The sequence below is a fragment of the Aythya marila genome, assembly GCF_965140915.1.
Source record: "Aythya marila genome assembly, chromosome: 8".
In the NCBI taxonomy this organism is placed as follows: Eukaryota; Metazoa; Chordata; class Aves; order Anseriformes; family Anatidae; genus Aythya; species Aythya marila.
In genome coordinates this window covers 8,099,605-8,121,611 of record NC_139049.1, presented here as the reverse complement: position 1 = coordinate 8,121,611, position 22,007 = coordinate 8,099,605, and the positions used below count along the sequence as shown (strand labels likewise).

The following is a 22,007-nucleotide window of genomic DNA, read 5'->3' as shown; positions in this document are numbered from 1 at the left end:
TATATATTTACACCAAATCTCAGTTCTGGAACCTGCTCAAATTGTTCTCAAGTATCACTAAGAATTGACAACGAAGATAGTTTTACATGATTTACAGCATGTTTTTCTATCTTAATTAAGCAGGGGTTTTTTTTTGGCTCATTTGCTCTGACTTTTAGTCTATCATAGGCATATCTTCCATACTGATTTTTCTCCTTGTATGTCTGCTAGCTTCTTGATAACATTTGTTATGCTGGGAGGTGGGGGGGCTATCTCTGTCTGCTGAGTAAGATACAGTTACAGCAGCTTTGAGGCAAATTGCACAGGGCATTTTGGTAATTAAAGAAGATTATGAAAATTTACTGTGAAAGTCTAGTTGTGAATGACAGAAATTAGCTATGTGATTTTATCCCCTGTTTTGGTTTGCATACATTTTATATACAACAATCTTAAACAGTTTAACTCCATATTCTCAAATAAAAGAAAAAAAAATACTTTTCTAGAAAATAAGAGGGCAAGTGTTTAATACAATTTCTATTTTAATGTTTTAATTTCTTAAAGCTTGGTATTTCTTAAAACATGGTATTTCTATAAATGTGCTACTTATTGATATATATATATATATTTTATTTTTTTTACTTACCCATGCTGGCTATTATACTGTGTACAGGCAACCTAGAAGCTCCATGATACAATAATTTTGATTCATGTCTTTTTCTATGCTTATCTTGGTTCTTAAAAGCAGAATTTTCTTCTTTGGTGATGTTTATATAAAAGCATATATCTGTAGAACTCATGATATAGCGAGGACCTGGATTCAGCAAAATGTTTTTGTTATCTTCCTTTCTAACACCAATCAGACAGACTCCAAACCTTAATTAGAAAAGGAAAGGCATGGTTCATTTTGCATAGTTCTGTATACACCAGAATTTCCACTGTCAGAAATGAGTCTTCAGTATATTTGCTATTTTGTATAGTTCTGGAGGACAAATAAATTTGAAAAATGTTATCTCCTAAATAGGCCACTTCTGATCAAGCAGTTTTTATGAGCTGATGAATCCCTTGGCATCTGAATCCAACATTTTTCTTAATCCCCAGAGTATTCTTCTAATACTGTTTCAGTTAATTTTTCAACAAGATGAATAGTCCCTTCTGAGAAAATATTTAATATAAGAATGGATACATGACATGAAAAAGTATTCATCAAGTTAAATTGTTCCATTATTCACATGCAATGGAAACCATTTTCCGAATTCATTTTTGCCATTCACCTCTAAAAATCTATTTGATTAGTGATAGAAAAGGGATTTAAAGCTAAAAAATCTTTTTCTCACACTAAGTATGAGAATAAAATCAGTGTTTAGGGTTTGGTATATGATAATTTTGTTAAATACATATGAATATACATGATTTATGTTCAGTTTGTATATTCAACTCACATAGCAGTACTGAATAAAAATGAATGATCTGGAACATAATATATGTTAACATTAAGATTCAATCTGACTGAACAAAATGTTTTTATTTTGAAAAATCACCAGGATTAAGCGATTACTACCTTAAAATTGAGTATTTTCCAAAAACGAACATGCGGTGAAGGAAATCAAATTTTTGACTCCTAAATCAAAAAAAAAAAAAAAAAAAAAAAGACTGGTGTTCTGATATAACCTGTCTCAAAGGTATGATTCTTCCTGGTTGTCAGGCTTATTCTGTATATTCTAATCTCTCAGACTGAGTTGTCTTTAAAAAACAACACAAGATTTTCCTGACCAATTGTAACATAGAGAAGAATATCTATGAAATATTTTAGTATAATATAATAATACACTAATACATAATATATTAATATATACTTATTAGTACTAGTATAAGAACGTGTTAGTGTATTTAATTCCAGAAACAGAGTAATGTATAATATTGCACCTTCAAATGCAGAGGTACATTTTGGGCAAAACAAATTATTATTTACATTTTTAATACTTGATAAAAAAAAAAAGCATACTTTTTATGTGCATGGAAAGAAGCATACGTGAAGCTTTTCCCCTCATATTCAGCAAAAAAAGTACTTTCTTCCAGGTTAATATGATACACTTCATTACCAGAGCATCTGCCATACATTTTCTGCCATTGTTCTGATGATTGCGGACTCTCCCTGAAATATACCAATAAAAGGAATAATTTAAAACAATGTAAAATTCTTATTAATCTCAGAGCAATATCACTTGGCTGTAGAAACTACAAATGTATATTGGAAAGGTCCCATGGGCTAATGATCGTGAGGTCTCTTCCAACCTAGAAATTCTGTGATTCTGTGATTCTGTGAAATATCTGAGATCAAAACTTGGTGATGCTGTAAGTATAGAGATTGTTTTTAATGAATTAAAGTGCATTTTTTGCTAAGTAATAGGCCTATAAGATTATGTGCTTCAGTATCAGGAAAAATATGGCAGAATTAGTTTAAATTCACACCACAGTAAGTAGATTCACTGCAATCGAAAGATGACAAGTGAAACCAACAGCATGCTCATTCTATTTATAAAGGCAGTTGCTTCAGATGCTCCTTGACAGTTTGCCTGGGTTCTGTTTGAAGAAGGTAAAGAATCATTTACAAATAACTTACACAGGCAAGACCCATTTGGCTTATATCAATTTATCTGTAAAAGAGATGTTTTTTCTGCATTTAATTCTCAGTTTATCTTCAGCATTTACCCAAAAAACATTTTTAGTTACTGGTGCTTTGTATACTATTATAAGTATATACCCTTTTTCTCCTAGGAAAAAAAAAAAAAAAAAAAAGGAATTATTATTTTAATCACCTTAAGGGTATCACCTTTAATCACCTTTAGTATATGTAGCTAACCTTCTTTTATCCAAGTGAACCGTTAGTGGAAATGTTCCAAACCTTAGATAATACCAAAACTTGCAAACTTGGGGCCTCTGTGAGCCTCTTCCTTTATTGAAGTTTTACATGGAAACAGGGTTCCATCTGCATGAGCTTTACTTGATATAATAGATGCATATATCCCTATCTGTATCAGGATAACCGGCAAACATGCTCTGTGTTTTTCTTTCTTGTGAATTTTCAGTATTTTGATGCAATTTCTGTTTTCTTCAGTTTACCTTTTTTTCTCCACCCTCAGCATAGAAACATTTTGTTTCAGGGCTAATGGAAATAAGTAAAACAATATTAAAAATCAGTGTGTTACGTGTAGAATAGATTGTAATTTCAGAAGAAAATTGTTTCGTATTTCCCTTTACCCCCTATGAAATGTTTACCTGCTTAAAGTCTGCTTGGTTCCAGTTAGTTGTCGAAAAGCTTCCCATGGTGCTGTTCTGCAAAGATCATGTGAAGTTCAAGTCAGAAATGGTATTTTCTTCTTTGTATCATAATACAAACAATATTAGAGTTCTATTACTAGATTGGAAATGTTTAAAGGTAAATGTTAAGATTAATAATTAAGATCAATAATAAGATTTTAAATAAGAACATATGTAAAGGTAGAATTTTGACCTCTCTCAAACTGAGGTGATCTCTCTCAAACTGAGGTTTTGAGTTCCATAAACAGCTGGGATGGCAATCTAGTCTGGTTAATGTGAAAAGTAGTATTAAAGAGGAAAGCCAGTTCAGCAAACCTCCCCTTAATTTTAAGCAGTCAACACTGATTAGAAAGTGAACATTTTCCCTAACATCCTCACATATTTATATCAGTAGACAAGATGTCTTTTTGTATGTGTTTCTTTTTGTTTACTGTTTATTGTGTTATAGTTCTAATTAGGATAATACAGAATAATTATTTTTGTCTGTGTTCTGCTGCTATTTATTGCCTTTAGTTTCCAGTATTATCCTAGTGTACTTATCTTCATGATTATCAGAAAAGAGCTCATATTACTTGTGTCACACCATTTATAAATATAAATATAATAAATGTTATAAATACCAAAAATATGGGATTTCCTGTGTCTACCTGTAGATATATTACTTGGCAGTTCATTTGTAAAAGTACAAATACCTGGGACAATTTTTCTTTTAACAAATGAAATGTCAATGAACTCTTCAATTCCATGAAATTATAAGCCATGCATGTTAAGATTTAACTTTGCTAAATTAACAAATGACAACAAGCTAGAATGTGACAGTGGTCATATTCTCCCTTCATTTTCACCAGGGAAATGACAAAAATCAAGGAATTGGTCAGTGTCTTGATAATGTCCTCCATTTGGATGTGTCTAAAATTGTATAGAAGAAGAGGAGCCATTCCTTGTGGAATGGAAAGATGTAGGCAGTCATCTGAACTTGGTAAAAATTGAACAGCAGTGTACAGTTTGCAAATGCACTTATAAATGATTTCTTTCAGTGTGTAACTGGACCCAGTTATAGCTGAACTTAAAATTAACCCACTATTCATGATTACTTCTTATTCAGTTTTGTCAGCAATTTCTAGTTCTGATCTGCTTTATTTTTGCTAACCTTACTTATTTCCATATTGTGTTTTTTTTTTTTTCCAATGCTCTAAGTTAATAAACTGATGATCATTTAAAATTAGTCATTCAAACATTCTGTAGTTCTCTGATAAATATTGGTTATGAAATGCTGACATAGAGCAATGACGGTTTTTGGAAGTATCTTTCTTTTTAAAAGCTGTGCTAAAGAGACACGTTGGTTCCTGGCAGCCAGGAGCATTGCTGTGGCTAGATGCTTCCAGCATCTCCCTCAGCAGGGACTAGAGCTACACAGTCCTGTGAATAGTAGATCTAAAGACTTCAGAGAAAAAATTCCTACTTTGAGTGGTAAGAGAAGGCTGTATCAAAAAGAGATCTAGGAAAGAGACAATGATAAAGCTTTGTCACTATAAGAGGTGATTAAGGGTGGGAACATTTATTTATTTTTTTGAGTAGCAAGTAGCAATTTTTTACTTCACAGTTCTAAATTATCAATCCAGCTACTTTCTGAATAAATTCTTATCTGTGATATCAATTTGAACAAACGCTCCCAATCACTGCATTAAAGTTACTAAACTTGTAAGCCAGCAAATATGGGGAATGGGCTGCCCAGAGAAGTGGTTGAGTCACCATCCCTGGAGGTCTTTAAAAGACATTTAAAGAGCTTAGTGATATGGTTTATGACTTGTTAGGTCAGAGGTTGGACTAGGTGATCTTGGAAGTGTCTTCAACCTAGATGATTCTGTGAAAGCTAAAACTAATCATTAAGATCCAGTGATTTTGAATAGACTTGAAAGGATTATCCAAAGTTGGAAGCAGTGTCCCCATAATCCAACTCTATTCTTCTCATGTAAATCTTGCTTACAGGGATTTTATACCTCACATCCTACTGAAAGTTGAATACAGTTATTGGTAGTAAACAAAATGGCATAATGAAAAGATAATGAAACAGGAACCAATGTTAAGGGAAAGGGCTTCACTATTAAGATTGGAAGTCTGTTAATCCAATACTTTTCATTATTAAGATACAGTTTAGTATTTTGTCCAGATACAAATGCATGTATAGTTAATTTTTTAATTTTTAGTTTATATAATCCATTTTCACCAAATCTTTTTACTTATACTGAGATAAACTCAAACGTTCATTTGACATCATTTTTCTTATGCATAAATTAGGGTCATTGGGCAGGTATTTTAACAATTAGTTCATTTACCTATTACTTAACCTGGAAAATAGCTATAAAATCTAAAAAATAATAATCTGGCTTATTAATTAGCCAAATCCAAAGCAATTTTATGTTTGCAATACAATGTCAACCTGTAGATGAAGCTAAAAACCTAAAGCTATTTTGAAAACACATTACCCCCTGGAGACGATGAAGTGCAGAGTCATTTTTTTTACCAACATTTTTCATGCACTTCAAAGTCAGTTGAAATCTCAGGAGACTTTCATGAAGAAGACATGTTTAAAAGGTTTTTTTCCTCTAGAATGATAAAATCAGGACATTTAATGGATAATCCAGGAAAAAGCAATTATTTTCACCCACACAATTTTTTTTTCAAATATATGTGATTATGGTCCTTTAAAGTCAGAATATTGTATTCAATAAACACATACTTGTTAAATATCAATGTTTAAAACTCTCATTACTGAAGATCATCTTTAATAAGATGTGAAGAAAAAAACACCAGTCTGGGAATTATGTGCGTTTTAATGCATGTAAAGATGGAATGAAGGGAAGCAGCAAAAATATTAAATTGGAAAGCTTAGCGACATGTTGGGAGGGGAATACTTGATCTTTTAAGTTTTCTAGTTCTTGCACTGTGAAGTCAAGACTACTCAAATTTGAAATACTTTTGAAGTTACTTCCTTCTGGTACCTTTTTTTAACTTCCACAAATACAGTTGGGCTTTAAAGAATAGTCACATCTATTCAAGCAATTACTCCAGCACTAATACACGTGCTCTAAGCTATCCAAAGTTTGCCATTTGACAGTATTTTGGGAACCCATTTGAAATCAATTGCTCTGATGAGTACTGTCTAAAAGTATAAGACTGACAACTAAACATTTTCACTAAAGTCTTTTTGTACTCATCCAGCAAGTTTGTATGTTTCTGCAAATAGGATTCAAAGGAATACTAATAATTATTTGCACAACAGATATTTTTCTTACTCCTAGTATACAATAACCAGTTTTGAAAGTTTATGGCCAGAGTAGAAATAGGTTATTTTAAAAACACTTATTTTTTTACATCAATTATTTTTTACTGCAAAAGAAGTAATAAGTACCTTTGCATTCTATTACAACTTTTTGAATCTTATTTGGGAAGCTCTATGCCTGGGGATCAATATACCTGTGTTAGAAATGCTAATACTGTAAGGTGCAGTAGAAAACAGAGTCAGAGTCCTTTTCATATATTAGTTTTTATGCTGCTAGAAAACTCTGATTGATGTTAACACTACTCTTCTTTCATGTACAAATAATATGGAATATTTTAAAGTGGATCTGTATTCTGTGTTTGCATGTCATGTAATGAAAAGTGGGCAGATACAGAATGTGTGTCACCATGATTTTCAGGAGATGTGGAAACAGAATTTTGCTGTTAGCCTATTAACAGATTCTAGTACAGACAGTGCCATTAAAATCTTGACATTTGTTGTTGCTGGTAGTAGCAATAATTTCAGTGTTCCCCATCTTTGGCATAGGGGAATACTGCAAATGCCATACAGAAGGTTAAATAATTCTGCTAGTGAATATCAAGATATTACTGGGCTTGTGATTACTTGGAAAAAAAAAATATGCATTTTACTGCTCTCAAATGTACAGTCTGTATGCATGTACTCCACTTCTACAGATCTATTTGGAGATTTACTTTTAAATGTTTCTCTCTCGCCATAACATTTTAATAGGAACATCTTATTATTCCAAGACTGTAGTGTAACAGAAATGTAATAGATATGGTAAAATTATTTTAATAAATATAAAGAATTTCTACTGTGATTTTGCAGTCTGTAGAGATACTGTAATTCTGTACCCCTTCCAGCAGTGTGGTAGTAATGTTGAAATCCACCTACCTCTTCAAGTGTATGTTTGCTTGCTATTTAATGTACACACAATTAATAGAATATGGTATTTTATATATTATCAAAAGAAATTTTGTTTGAACTCAATGAACATTTTCCTTTGTGGAACTAGTGCACAATAGATGCAAGAAGTTGTTAAGTAGTTGGAGTGGGGGAAGGGGAAATCTCTTTGATATTATAATACCTTGAGTAAATTATCTTAATGCTTTTAAAGTGTAGAAAATATAAACATGGTCTGAAGACTGCTGTGGTAATATAATGGTAGTATATACTTACTGTCCCCTAGATGTATGAACCAGCAGTGTGATTAATGTAGAGGTAGCCGGACATATACAGTTCAGAGCTAGCATAGCATATTTGAATTCTTCTTCACACACAACATGATCTGTGGGGGGGAAAAAAGATAAAAAATACTTTCCATTGAACACAATTATCAATTCCTGTCCTTGTATAGGAAAATGCTGAAGACAAGACAAGAATTTGCCTTCAGATCTTCTGCATCCACTTGAACCTGGAGGGGTTCAAGATGTTAAGATGATTTGCCCCATCTATGCTGTCTCTCAGATTGTATGACTGAAGTTAATTTTGCATCCAATTTCTACTTTCACCACAGCTATGCATGGAGAGAATGCAATAGCTCTGTGAATCTGCTTTTCCATTATCTTGCTACATTGGTAGTATGAGTAGGCCTTGTAACATAATCTAGTTTATAAATTTTGTACCTGCTGCAGTTCTCTATGAACTCGTATAGAGACATCAAGTATGGTACAGAGATGCACTTTTGTGTTCAGAAAATAATATACGTAGGATACTGCAGTGCAAGACTGCCCGATCAATTAGATAGGCTGTGCTGGCTTACAGACCAGTTATTTGACAGCAGCTCTGGGATGTTTGCACTGCACTTGCATGTATGTTGTAGTTTTGACTAGTACGACCTCCTAGAAGCAGCTGATAGCTGCTGCCTTTTTATCATCTAGGCAAAGGTGGTTCTGTTTTCTTTTACCGTTTCATACAACCTTACTTTTTTTTTTTTTTTTTTTTTTTTTAATCCAGTCCTTGCCTGGGTTTTGCAATTACAAAATTGTGCTTAGTTTCTGAGAGTTCTTACAAGAAAGTATGTCTGCACAGTAGTACTGCACAGTAATACTTGCTGTGATGGAACAGTACTGTAGACATGTCTATTTTTTTCTTTGTTTTAATGGAATTTAGGAGAGGAATTGATAAGAGAAAGCAAGAGAGGCATTAAATTTAGTTCCCTACATTGGCTTATATTTAAAACTGCCAAATCTTCTGCACATTCTTTCAGTATTGGAATAATTATTATTAAGGTTGGATGACTACTGCTTACAATTCAGATCACAGTTCATCAGTTCACCAGTGCTGGTGATAACATGAAAAGGAAATAGATACTACTCTTTAATGGCATTCACGCAAACCTGACAGTGGAAAAACAGATATAAAAAGGGATAAGCACAAACCTTACAATTTAATTAAACTTACATTCATTGTAGAATCTTAAAGGTCTCAAAGACATTTATTGCATGCTAAGTAATTTTATTTTCTTCTGAATTTAGTGTTTGATTCACACTAAATGGGAGATTCACACTTTCAATGGGAGCAGTATTTGCTTCTGATGAGCATGATCTGCACTTGGTACAGATGATGGTCGTATATGATGAATATAAGCCATATAAAAAGTGATGACTAAAAGTAAGTAAATTTGAATAATCCTATCTGGATCTGAGCTGACTATATAACTCTACTTCTAACTGCACTAACATATCATCAAAATGATTAGAACCACCTTACTGCTATAAATAAGCTATTCTCCAGCCAGAATTTATAGTGTAGCTATGAGCATGCCTCTTGCTGAAAACAACAAGGGCACTTTGTATGCCTTCACTATTATTATTATTTTTAATTTCTAGACACTTTTCACTAACAGAATCATTGGCTATTGAAAGGAGGAATTCATTCTTGTATTTTCAGAAGATCAAGACCTATTTGAATGCCATAGGGAAAGAATGAATCTAGTTATATGAAGACACTGTCAAAGTAGAACAAACTGAGATTTTTCTTCCCCTAAATATATTTCAATTATAGCAATGAAGTATTTGCTGCACAAAATATTTCAGACAGAAATGTATTCTTTTAGTTGACCATGTGACACTAATACATCTATTTGAATTTTAAACTAGAGATTTTGAGAGCGTAAGGCATGGTCTACTACTTAGATAAAATATCACTATTCCGTTACCATTACTCAGATAGCAAAGATTTATGAAAACTAATATTGACTTCCTAATATTGAATAAGAAATCTTTATATTTTTGAATTTGTATAGAGCTTTACCAAATACATGCCCCTTGGTCTTTCCTTATAATGTTGTTGTAATACACCTAATACTTCTGAAAATAGACACAAGAAAAATATACAGAGAAATTACTTCATCAGCTGTTATTTCAAATCTTGTATTGAACAAAACTGTGTATGTTGACCTAACTATATATAAATGAAAGAGTCAGTCATGGATGGCACAATGCAAATGAAAAGTATATCTCACTTAAATCCTACATATGTCCTATACTCTCTAATGTATATAGGGACTGTCTGGATGGATTTTATGCAAAATGTTAGGCTAACAGAAAATATAGCTCTCAGCAAACAGATTGCTGTCCTACAGTAGTCATGCTAATCACCGATGTGTAAGGAATGCATGTGGTGTTCTCAAGTGCTTTTAGATTAGGATTCATGACAATGGAACTTATAGGACTAATTCCACTTCTCTTATAGACTTTGACTGTGAGTCACTCATGTCCTTCATTACTCTTAATGCATCTGTAAAATGGGTATGAAAATAATACCCTACTTCAGAAGTGTTTTGAAGCTATAGATATTCTCAAAGATACTTCAACAACGTCATACAAAAGGTTCTTCAGCACTTTTATTACCATTATTAGAAACATTATTCGAATTCATTAGTAAAAAAAATAAAAATTAAATTAAAAAACCACCATTTCCAGCCTATACAATAGTGCAGCCCTTCTTGATTCCTGTTCAGCAATTTAAGAAAAAAATGAAATTTATGTAAAATATTAATTTATAAACAGTAACATTAGGCTTAGTAAATCCCAAAGCAGGAATCAGATTTACTTCTGAATTTCATTTTCATGCTTCATCTGCCTTTTCGTCAGACTCGCATAACACACTTGGAAACTAGGTTTTAAGAAATCCAATAGTGTAAAATTCTGTAGATCCAAAATGATAAGGATCCAAAGTGCTAAGGAATAGAATTGCATGTTGATTCTTCTCTATATTAGGGTCATGTTTTGCTCCTGGTTTATAAGCAATATAAAATAATTGCAACCAACCTTGTCTTATTCTAGAAATGTGTCTATCTTTATTGTTAAAATGTGTCTGACTTTATGGGATGCTTATTACCATTTTCAGTTCATTTCTGGAAATCTACTCATATAACAATGAGGTTTGCGCTAAATTATTCTTCTATCCTAACTATGGGTGTTGACTTACAGGACAAGAAATACAACTGGAAAAAATTGCCCACTACTTCTTCCTATCCTAATTTGTGCTGTCGTCTTATTTCAGTGGTGCTTATTTCATGAATTATCTGATATCTCTCTTCCCCTTCATAAGTTGCATTTTTACATTATTCAAATGAATATTTTGTACTACATAAACACTCTTCCTTCTTTTCTGTAGTCATTTGAAACATCAGGAAGAGGTACTATGGGTTTCTCTTCTCTGGTCGGAGTTAAGGTCTCATATAATACACAAACAAGGTCAAAAATAACTTGTTCATTTCTCTAATTATTTGACAGATCATAACTTGCCTACATTGTCATTGTGCTTTATATTTACATTCAGGACTCTTATTGTGGAGCTGTGGTGAGGGTTATGCAGAACTGTATTTAATGCTTCCTCTTTTAAAGTGAGTAAGGAAAAAGTTGGGTAACAGTTCTCGAGTCTGGGACATTGGTCAAATCTGTAACTTTGGCTACTGGTATCAACAAATTACTCATTCTTTGTGCAGTAAAGTAGAGGAAGAAACTGGAAGTTATCTTGGATATTAAAGATGTCAAATCAGATTACCAAACAGAAGTATTTTGATTGTATTTATACTATAGAAATATGCCATTAAAAATATTTGGGAAATTGTAGTTTTTGTGAAAATATATTTTGACAGAAAATTTGCTGTCTATCACAAATAGATGTAATAATGCCATGAAGTGAGTTATGACTTCTGTAATGTTATTGAAGATAAAACATACCCAAAATAATGATTTATGTCTGCAGCATTATCCAGGTAGTAAGAATGTCCTAGACCTGACATAACTATTCTCAGAAATGATGCTGTTGTCAATCTGATAAATTAACATGATCACTACCAGACCAGATAGATAAAAATGTCCATCCATTATCTCTACACTATTTTTATCTGTGGTTGGATAGATTAATCATCAGATGTATTCGATATCCATTTCAGTGAATCTGGACTGTGTTCTTTCATAATAAACCACTGAAGGTTTAATGTCAGACTTCACCAATATGAGCTAATTTGTTAGTGCATTTTGAATAAATACAGAATGACAAAATATGTCCCCTGTTCCTGGAACTGTGATTATATATAATTTCTGAATATTCAACGTAAAGATGATTAATTTATTTTCTAGAAAATATATGAAGTTATTAGTACAACTCAAAAAATATATAATGTACTCCAGTCTCTGAATTACATAAATGTACTGCTCTGCTGTGGATAATTTTCACTTTATTTCATGTTTGTGCTGAAATGCAACAGCAGATGCATGCATTAAGGGTACGTAGTTTTTTGTAACCCTGTGAGTTTGCAGGAAAAACTGGGAGATTAAGAAAACCATATGCAATTGCAGGTGAAGGAAAATGCAATATTACTGAAAGAAAAATGGGACATGTGAAAGTATTTGGATATTGGAAATAGCTAAGAAGTAAAGCATTTCAGCTAAGACAAAAAATAGTTAGGAATGATGATATAGTCTTTCCTTGCCCATCTGATAACTTTCAGGTCACCACATTGTAGTGTGTTCACACCTTGAACACACCAAGAAATTTACTAAGATAAACCCTTATGCCACATGCTTTTCAGATTCCACTGAAACATAGTACCCAAATACAGAGAAATATTTCCACTGTATTAAGTGTAAGCTACCATTTTAAATAAGGGAAGTTATTTAAAACTCCATGGCAAAAAATAGCAGAGAAAACACAGGATGCAAGGGTGTCTCTCTGGCATCAAGTGAAAAGACAGGAAAACATGTCTTTCTGACAGGCCATATTACCCAGTGCTAAGTGTCTCCATTCCCTTGCTGTGATGATAAGAATGGGTTCTTGTACTCTTATTAAAGAGAAGAAAAACATCAAAATGTTATCTACTGGATGGAAATAAATCATAATAATTACTTGTCCTATGTACTGTTTCTAAATCCAAGACAGAGTAGCATCCTGGAGATTTTCTTTGGGACAATGCAATTAGGGTCTACATTTCAGGATTGTCTAATACAATCTCAGATGACTGGTTAATATAAAATGTTGAGTGTTTTAGACATTTTCAATTTAGTTTAAAATGAAACTTTTTGTTAGGAGAACTTTCCTGATTTTTTTCTTTTTCCTAAATTCAGAAACTTTGTTTTTGAGAGCTGTGTTCTGTAAACTTGCACGTAAAAACCACACACACACAAAGTAGTAGTAGAAGAAGAAATCGTATTACTGAGTACTTCAGGTTCATAAAAATGCACAATATTGGTTTGGGAAACATTCAGAAGAAAGGAGTCATTTTTTAGAGGAGTATCAAATCTAAAGGAAGTCTCTTGCATTAAGGCAGTAATAAAACAGTCTTGAAACATAACAGGAAAAACACTTAGAAAAATGTTGCCAATGGTTATGACAAATTTTATTTGTAAGGACTCTGGACATTGCTATAGCCTGCAGCTTCCAGTGGGTATGTATCGTAGAATGAAGCAAGTTGGACAAGATTAGTAACCAAAAGAGTCCTCTTGGGAAAAGGTATGCAAGCAAATGCTACTCTGATGATTCTAATATCAGTGGCCAGCTATCTGTGGTAGATTAGCATCTGGTGTTGCTGGTAACCTAGCCAAATTTAAAACTGCATTAAAAATTTCCTGTGTAATCAGTAAGATTAAATTAATCTTGCAGGAAGGCTTATAATTCTCTGCTTGCACAGTGAAATTGTATGAAAGAAACAATATGATTTGAAATGAGTGTGTGTGGAAATGGATGCAGTGATCCCTCTGATCAGTTCAAAATTATTTTGAGATGTAAGGTGCTGTATATATACATATAGTTCTATAATACAGTGCTTTTATTATTAATATTAGAGGGGGCTAATGAAGCATAGAGTATATAAGGTTTCCTCAAGAGCTTCAAGAAATACAGAACATTCAGATTGATTAAGTTCAATGGAAGGAAATCTTACAAAAGAAGGTTTTGTAGGTTTTGTTTGTTTTAATATATGGGCCAAATTCTTAACCTGAGATTTAAACAGATACTAAAAAGCTCTCTGTTTTGCAAATCTAGTTACGTATAAGCTCCTACAGAGACAAGACATTAAGAATAATGAAACTCTCTTAAAAATACAATTAGGAACAACAAATTAACAGTCACCAATAAAGAAAAGTGGCCATGGCTAGGGAGAAGAGTTTGTGCTGTGTGGTTTTAAGGGAGAGATGAAAAAGCACCATCATTCTTGTCACAGCATGAATCTTATTCTCTGCTGTGCCATCTCATAGTTTAAGATTACACTTTTATAACTTTGGGACTGCTATTGATGCTCTTTTCCTTCTTTCCAACCTTGTTGAAAAATTACAGCTTTAAATGTTGCTCCGGAATTGTTCTGCGCTGAAATTTACTTTTTCACCACATTCTGGGATGATGAAGGAGACTAATATTTTTCCATTGAGTTTTTTTGAATTTTGCATGAATCATCAATCTTTTCTTGATTAGAATATCCTTCAAGAAAACTGAATTTTCAAAATTACAGTTGAAAAGGAAAGCTTTCCTTCTACTTCATAGTAGTATTTTTCCAGAGGTAGGCAAAATGAATTGTCATCATAAATGTATTGATATGTTTTTGCACATGAATATATACATGTGTGTGTGTGAACATCTGTGTGTTTCTATGTATACTGAGAGACACAGATATCCACATATATAGTGCAGAGAAAGTTTGCCAGATTAGAGCTTGTAATCCATTCTTATGAGAGAGGATTTGTTTGGATTTCTTAACATCATTTTGCATTTTATATCATAGTTTCCAAGATAAAAATTTTACTGAATATAGAATTAAATTATTTTTCTCTTTCCAAAACATTTGAAAGAAAAGAAAATCATGTTTTTCACATGACCTAGAAAAAAAAAAAAACACTCCAATGTAAAGATTTTTTTCAGTTGCTTGTTGAATTAAATGTGGCCTTTTCTAAGCAGATCTTTTCATACACGCCTTGGTAACAGTATGTTTTAAGTAAGAAGTTGTTTCAAGACATGGGTAATGTAGCAGGATGAAAACCTACCTGGACCTCAAATAATTCAACATGGTATATTACATAACATAGCAGAGTAATAAATACAGTAATCTTCAAAAAGCTTATAAGTAAGTTTAATATAAAAATGAAATTTTACAATATAAGCCCATGGTACTTGAAAATATTGTACTGTTCATGTGGTTCTAACATGTAAATATGCTTAGGTAAAATGACTTTGCTTGTGCATCTATGAAACAAGCTGCTAACCACTAACAGGTGGTTCAAATGGCTGAAATCTTACACTTACCTGCAAATTTGATGTGGAATTTATTCTCAGGTTTCAGTATCTGTACATACAAAGGACAATTTGGGGCAAAGTCTTTAACTGCCCATGCTCTTAAAATGGTCTGATGATCCTAGAATAAAGAGTGTGAGGTGATAACAATATAATACAAATAATATTGTTCCATTAGAAAATAAAAAACTTTCCATTGCAGAAAACTAACTTTAAAACATGCAACACCGGCTGGTGTGGATGTTTATGTACATCTAAGTAATAATACATATTATGCTTATTACATAAATCTAAATATGTATATATCTACACCAAACATATCCTTATCTACAGCTTATCTGCAGCCAGCTACCAGCCAAAGGATTCCAACAGATTTCCTAGCCTGATAGTTTTTCCCACTTGTTACCACATGTCAAGAGTGAGTTAATGACAGGAAGAATACTGTTATTCCATGAAAGAAAAGTATGTGCTAATGCATTCGTATATTGAATTTCGTGAACTAGAGGTAGTTTCAATGTATTAGTGATCAGTTTTTATTTATTTCAGAACTAGAAAGGAATAATTGAGAGCTGCGTGTAGGAAACAATATTTGGGTTGAAATGCTTTGCCTAGTCATGAAATTGGTGCTTTGGAAAGATAATATGTAAAGAATGATTCATTATGGTTGCAGCATCAGCAATAAGAAAAGCTTTCAGACTGATAAACACAAGGGAAAATCTCTGCCTGGAACAGAACATAATTGATGTTTTCAAACCATAATATTTTAATGTCACTTGAGATGGTAGCAAGTAGTTTTTCTAGTAGAAATACTAGAATGAAATCATAAGAGAAAGACCTGTTGAGGATGGTAAAATGCTTCATTTCATGTTTTTCATGTTAACCTTTTCATGAAAGATGTAGGAGTGCTGTGTCTGTTCAGGAAATTTCAGATCTTAGGTATACCATGCTATAAGATTTCCTTGTTTGCAGTCACGTTTTCTTCACTTTTTCTGTATTTTATGACTTCTTATCCCTAGGGTGCTGTGGGTTTGGTTTGCATTTGTTTGGTTTTGTTTTGTTTTCCCTGTTTAGTCTCAAGGGAATAAAACACCAACGCAGTTGAGAAGTAACAAAAGGCTATGTAATGGCATACATGGAGGTTATAGTGATACACTACAGGAGAAGAGGTTTGGGGGTGGGTTGGGGACTGATTTGAAAACTTGTATTATTGCAGATGTCATCTATTGTTTTATGCAAAAGGTGTCAGGAAAATAGAAAAGGTGTCAGAAAAACAGTCTTTAGAGTAGTTTGCACTGATTCTGTAGCTTCATCACAATTTGACATTACTGCAGAACTGTTGGCTTTCTGTTTTACGTTTATAGTAATTTCTATACTATATTGCAGTGACTTTAAAATTTTGATATTTCTCCAATGTAAAAAGGCAGCATATATGGATATATTATAAACAGAGACAGCTAATGCAAAAGTATGCTTCTATCCTCTTTATAAAATATATGCATCTTTGGGAAATGTGGGAAAAAAAATACATTCTCTTCTGTGTGCATTCCACACAGTAACTTGCAGACAGTGATCAAAAATTATCTGTTATACTGATGCTGATAAATATAGAGGTGATATTTAAGTTCATTTGTTAAAAGCTGCAAGTTTTAAAGAGGATGTAGTGGGAATTTACATCATCAGAACTCAAACCAAGACTGATTTAATACATTTTTGAATAGTATTGTGTGTTTTTTTTTCTTCACACTTAGGTTAGCAGTAGAGTAATATCACTCCATTTGATTAAAGACAGGAAGAAAAGGTGCGACCTTGAAATCAGCAATCTCCAAATTTTCAGAAAGCACCAGAACAAAGCTTTTGGCAGTAGAACTCATCTTTCATATACTTATATAACCTATTATTGAGTTATCTACAGGATAGTTTAAAAGACACTTTTCCCATCCTTTATTAGGTTAAAATAGCAGATGCACTGTTTCAGGAACCTTAGTTTTGTGGAGCAATTTGATGTAGACAGCCCATTGAATTCACTTTTAAGAGTTGCATCCTACTGTGTGAAACAGATGTGTGTCTTGCATTCTATAGCAGAAGAGCAGCTTACATCTTGGTCTGAGATGTTGAAATAGCATTTGATAAAATTAAACTTGGCAAAGCTCTCTCCTGCCAGAATAGAGAGAGTTGCTGGTAGGAGACTTTGGAAAGCTGACAAATTCTTGCTCTGACTATTGAAATTCCTACTACTTTAAGTGAGAAAGGAAACAATTTTTATCAAGTAACTGCTTGTCACCTGTTATTGTACTTCTGAGTTGCTGTTGAAATCCATGGATCAGAAGCAGAATAAACTTTGGCAGTGGAATTTAACTAAGAAAATAGGAAGTAATGAACTGTCACTGGCAACTATGGCAAAATGAGTAGATCTGCTGCTGAGGACTAGCTGGAGAGATAAAGCCTCATTGGCTTTGAAAAATCACATGAGTAACAACAGCTGTTCTGGTAAGGGATCTCCCTGATGCATCTTTTATTTCAACAGCTGTCAAAAGTAGGAGAGGATCCAAGGCACTCCTACAGTTTGTTGGCTTCTTATGCACAGCAGGGTAAAAAAATCAGTTGTAGATTGATTCTGAGATGGACTTAGATGAAATAGCACCAGCTCAGTGACAAACTGTAGCCTTGTGTTCTACATTACTGAAATCCTCAGTAGGGCCTAGAGCTGGAACAGTGTAGAAAATAAATTCCATTTCATTTCAAAGTTCTAGGGGGTAGTAAAATATAACAAAATGAAAAACAGAAACAAGCTTGTCCAATTTCCTACTTAAAGTATAGATAATTGTATTCCCTGTGAAAAGGAAATCTGAACAACAAAACGGAGTGGGAAGTGAAATCTTGGTTAAAAACTTCAAAATACATTGACCCAAAGAGTCTTACAGCTGAGATTCTTGACTTTCTCCATTCTCCTTTGGAGACACAGAATAATGACTTCTTTGAATCGTAATGCTCTGGGATTTCAAGGCTCCCAGGTCTGTGACAGAACTGAGCATTGAGACATGAGCTAACAGGATCCAAGGTTGATAAATAGAAGCTGGAAACCCTGTTGCTTCCAGCTCCAGGGAGCCCTAATAGTAGGCTTTGTTATGGAACCTTCAGCAGTTAAAGCTGTGCGATCTCTAGCAAATTGCAAGATACGTTGCTTTTCTATAAACAGTTTTGAACCTGATAGATCTGCTAGGAATGATTTTGATGAATTGATTTTTTCCAGCAAATGTTTTTAATTGAAAAGGTTCTAACTCATTCAAATAGAAGCATTTATGGAAGTTTTAGTAGGTTTTTGACTTGAAGTTAATCCCCCTTATGCAAAATCTGTGTGTTTAATCTCTTCACAGAACAAACCTCAGTTCCTCAGAGGTTATAAGGCACAATAACAGTATAAACAGCATGCACACTCATTCTTGGTTATTTCTTCAGAACTTACAGCTGCTGTCCGGTCCACCTCACAGCGGCTACTCAGAATGAAACAAGCTTCAGCATCATCCATTCTAGAAGAAGGGGGGAGAAAACCCTGTTATATACCAAAAAAAAAACACCTGTTGACTTGTGTTTCACAGTTTATAGTCTTGTGTGCTTATAGATACAGAATACAGAGAAAGTTTAGTCTAACTTGTGTACTACATCACAGTACTATCACTACTTCTTGACTATGTTCTAGGAAACTTTCTTTCCCCAGTGCCAGTAGAAGTTGTACCAACATTAACAAAAAACAAGGTGGTCTCAAACACATTTTCTTTGCAAAATAAGTATTTATCTGCCATGAGTATAAAAAATGAATAAATAGCACCGATTCATATACTGTGTAAGTGTACATTATGTACACATTATTATTGATAAGAAGAAGTGAGAGGGGGCTTATGATATAGAATTGTCTTCCATAGCACTTGCAAAGAATATGGGTAGATGTGATAGAATAATGTGTTAGGAATAAATAACATCTCTGTGTATGTATGCAATAAACCAACTGTTTTCAGTCCGTGGCCTCTTTGAAAACTTTTAATGCTTAATTGTTCTCTACAGGTTACAGGTCATGTAGTAAAAACAGGGATGGTGGAAGTGGGGAGGAAAAACTCTCTGACTGAAAGTCTCATGAAAGCTTGCTTTTTGACTCTTGCCTCAGATCTTACTGTCATCCTCCAGTGAGTCTACTTCACCTGCTGGTGCAGGGAAGCAAAGAAATGGGGACTTGGCTGACCTGCTTGCGAAGACAGGACTTTATGGGGAAAGAAAAACAGCATGACAGATATGGTCCTGGAAAGGGGAAAGTGAGACATAAGCTGGAGAAAATTATCTGCTTATTACAGCAACTCTGGAATGGGACCTGAGATTCCCAAATCTTTGATTTCTCTGCTGCTAGAAAATGGAAGTGGTGGTTGCTAGCAATAGTTTAGGTCATAGGCTTAGACTGAGAGCCTATTCTATTCGGTGCTGTGTACACACAGAACAAAAAGACAATTATCATGAGAGGAAGTCATCTCACTAGATATCAGAGCAGAGAACAGATTGAAGAGAAGATGCAATGGAGAATACTAGCATTACTTTGTAGATGTTTCTGAGTAATTCATCCCAGACTGAAGGGAGAACACAGGTGAAATCACAGTGGGATTTGTATGCTAACCTATTGTTTGTGTGAAAGAGAATAGTATTATAGGCTTATCAGAGAGTTTCATCTCTGTAAGGACCAGGAGTGGCAGGCTAAATGAGAATAAGGGGTCACTTTTTGATGTGAAAAGAAACGTAAGCCAGGGAAGAACTGCAGTGAAAGGTAACACAATGGACTATATAAATAATATTTCCAGAGTGTTCTGAAACAAGTATTTAGGGACTTAAGATGATATATATTAAAAACATAAGCATTGTTTCAGTGAGATTAAAGTGATGATATATATTAAAAACATAAGCATTGTTTCAGTGAGATTAAAGTGAGAGCTTCTATGAGAAAACACTTGAAACTTGCAGTTTCAGTCTACTTAGGGTGCTTTTCAAGATGATCCCAAACTTATGACCAACAATAGCATACTGGTGTTATTTGGGCAGAAAAAAAAAAAATTAAGATGTATTTTCCTGGAACTAAACTAAAGTTGATGAATAGATATCTATAATGAGAAGCCAGATAGATTGGGCAACCTCATAATTTATGGCTACAGAAATGGTGATTAAATACATGGTTTGTGTGAGGTCATTCAGAGAAAGTACAAAGAGAAGGATAAGGTTAGGTCATTGTAGGTTCCCCATAAGCAGTAAACAACAGGAAAACAAGGGAAGCTTCAGAAGATTGAAGTATTTCAAATGGAAAAAAAACATTGCAACAAAGGCAAATCCATATATCTAAAATAGTAAGGTCAAGTGCAGCTGATGTGGAGAAGTGAGGACAGGAGGCTGATTCTAATCACTGATTTAGAAGAAATCATGGGAGCTGTATGAGTTGTTTCAGTGAAGCATGAGAACATAAATAGGAAGGTATGGTCTTAAACTGTAAGAAAGAAAATTCAGTAAAATGAGTGATGGAACACGTTTTGATGAGAGATGATGAGGGACCAACAGCATGCATAGATGATTTTATAAGAAAATTAAACTTCAATGATTGTATCCACCATTTTCTCCAATGTTTTTTGAAGTTTCTTGAATCACTTCAGCTACATATTGCAAGGGTAACAACCCCTTTGATATTAACATTCTGTGGATATTATGAATTTTGACAACAGAAACACTAATAACAACTATGTTAAACACAATAATACCCTAATGAGAGAAACGTTTTAACAATGTTCTAACAATTGGAAAAGCTTTGTCTTTTACACCATATTTGTATGTCAGAAAATCTGGATCTGCAAAAAACAATTCTTCCACTGCTTGACAATGACAGAATTTAAAAGCGCTTTATATATTGAAGATAAATTTGTGGGAGGAAAAAAATATAAAGTAAAAAAATGACTGGATATGAAGAGGATTAAGATTTGTGCAGGGTTCACTGAAGTGGATAAGTGTAAAGAGAGAAAAAAAAATGTTTTTCATGACAGAGACTGGGAGAAAGCTCTAGGGGAAGGAAATCAAGCACAGTAGTGTTCACATTCTAGTAATAGTCAGCATGAGAGCTGTTTAATCAGTTACTGTGCTATTTCAAATGCTGAAGTAGATACAAAAGTTCTAGTTGTCCTGATGAACGATATAAGTAGCAGTATGATACCACAGGATAGAATTTGTTTTTTCTTGTTAATGCTAGGCATGTGAACACTGTTCAGAGAACACCAAAAAAATCCAAAATGAAACTCTCAAAGATAGGAAGCAAGAACAAATATCAATTTTTTGTAAAGTCAGATTGTGTACTAAGGCTTAGAAAGAAAAATACAGTCCTTAGTTAACGATTTACTAATTATTTAGTCTGCCAACTTTTGGTATTCCTTTCCTTTTTTGGCGAGACCTTTATTACCAATATTTTGGCACTGTATTTCATGTATAATGTATGTATAAATTTTGACAAAAAAAAAAAAAAAAACACTTCTTGATTTTGTTGTTGTTGTTAACCATTACTGTATTAGAAGTTGTTTACCATGTCCCTTGCTATCTTCTCAGTACATTACGTTCTCATTAAAAAGAAATATAGCAAACATCTTAGGTACTGGGTTATAGTTCA

The 22,007-nt window shown here is 33.4% G+C and overlaps 1 protein-coding gene across 8 annotated transcripts in view; it reads right to left on the bottom strand.

The window, feature by feature from the left end:
• The window catches only part of KCNT2 (potassium sodium-activated channel subfamily T member 2), a 150,269-nt gene that overhangs the window by 45,067 nt on the left and 83,195 nt on the right, over window positions 1-22,007 (bottom strand). For all 8 annotated transcript variants that reach the window (XM_082766176.1, XM_082766175.1, XM_082766177.1 and 5 more), the window contains 6 exons: window positions 18,798-18,861; window positions 15,347-15,455; window positions 7,781-7,889; window positions 3,256-3,312; window positions 1,982-2,131; window positions 623-852 (listed from right to left, as the gene is read on the bottom strand). In XM_082766176.1, coding sequence (XP_082622302.1) covers window positions 623-852; window positions 1,982-2,131; window positions 3,256-3,312; window positions 7,781-7,889; window positions 15,347-15,455; window positions 18,798-18,861 — 719 coding nt within the window. The remainder of the gene's footprint in view (window positions 1-622; window positions 853-1,981; window positions 2,132-3,255; window positions 3,313-7,780; window positions 7,890-15,346; window positions 15,456-18,797; window positions 18,862-22,007) is intronic.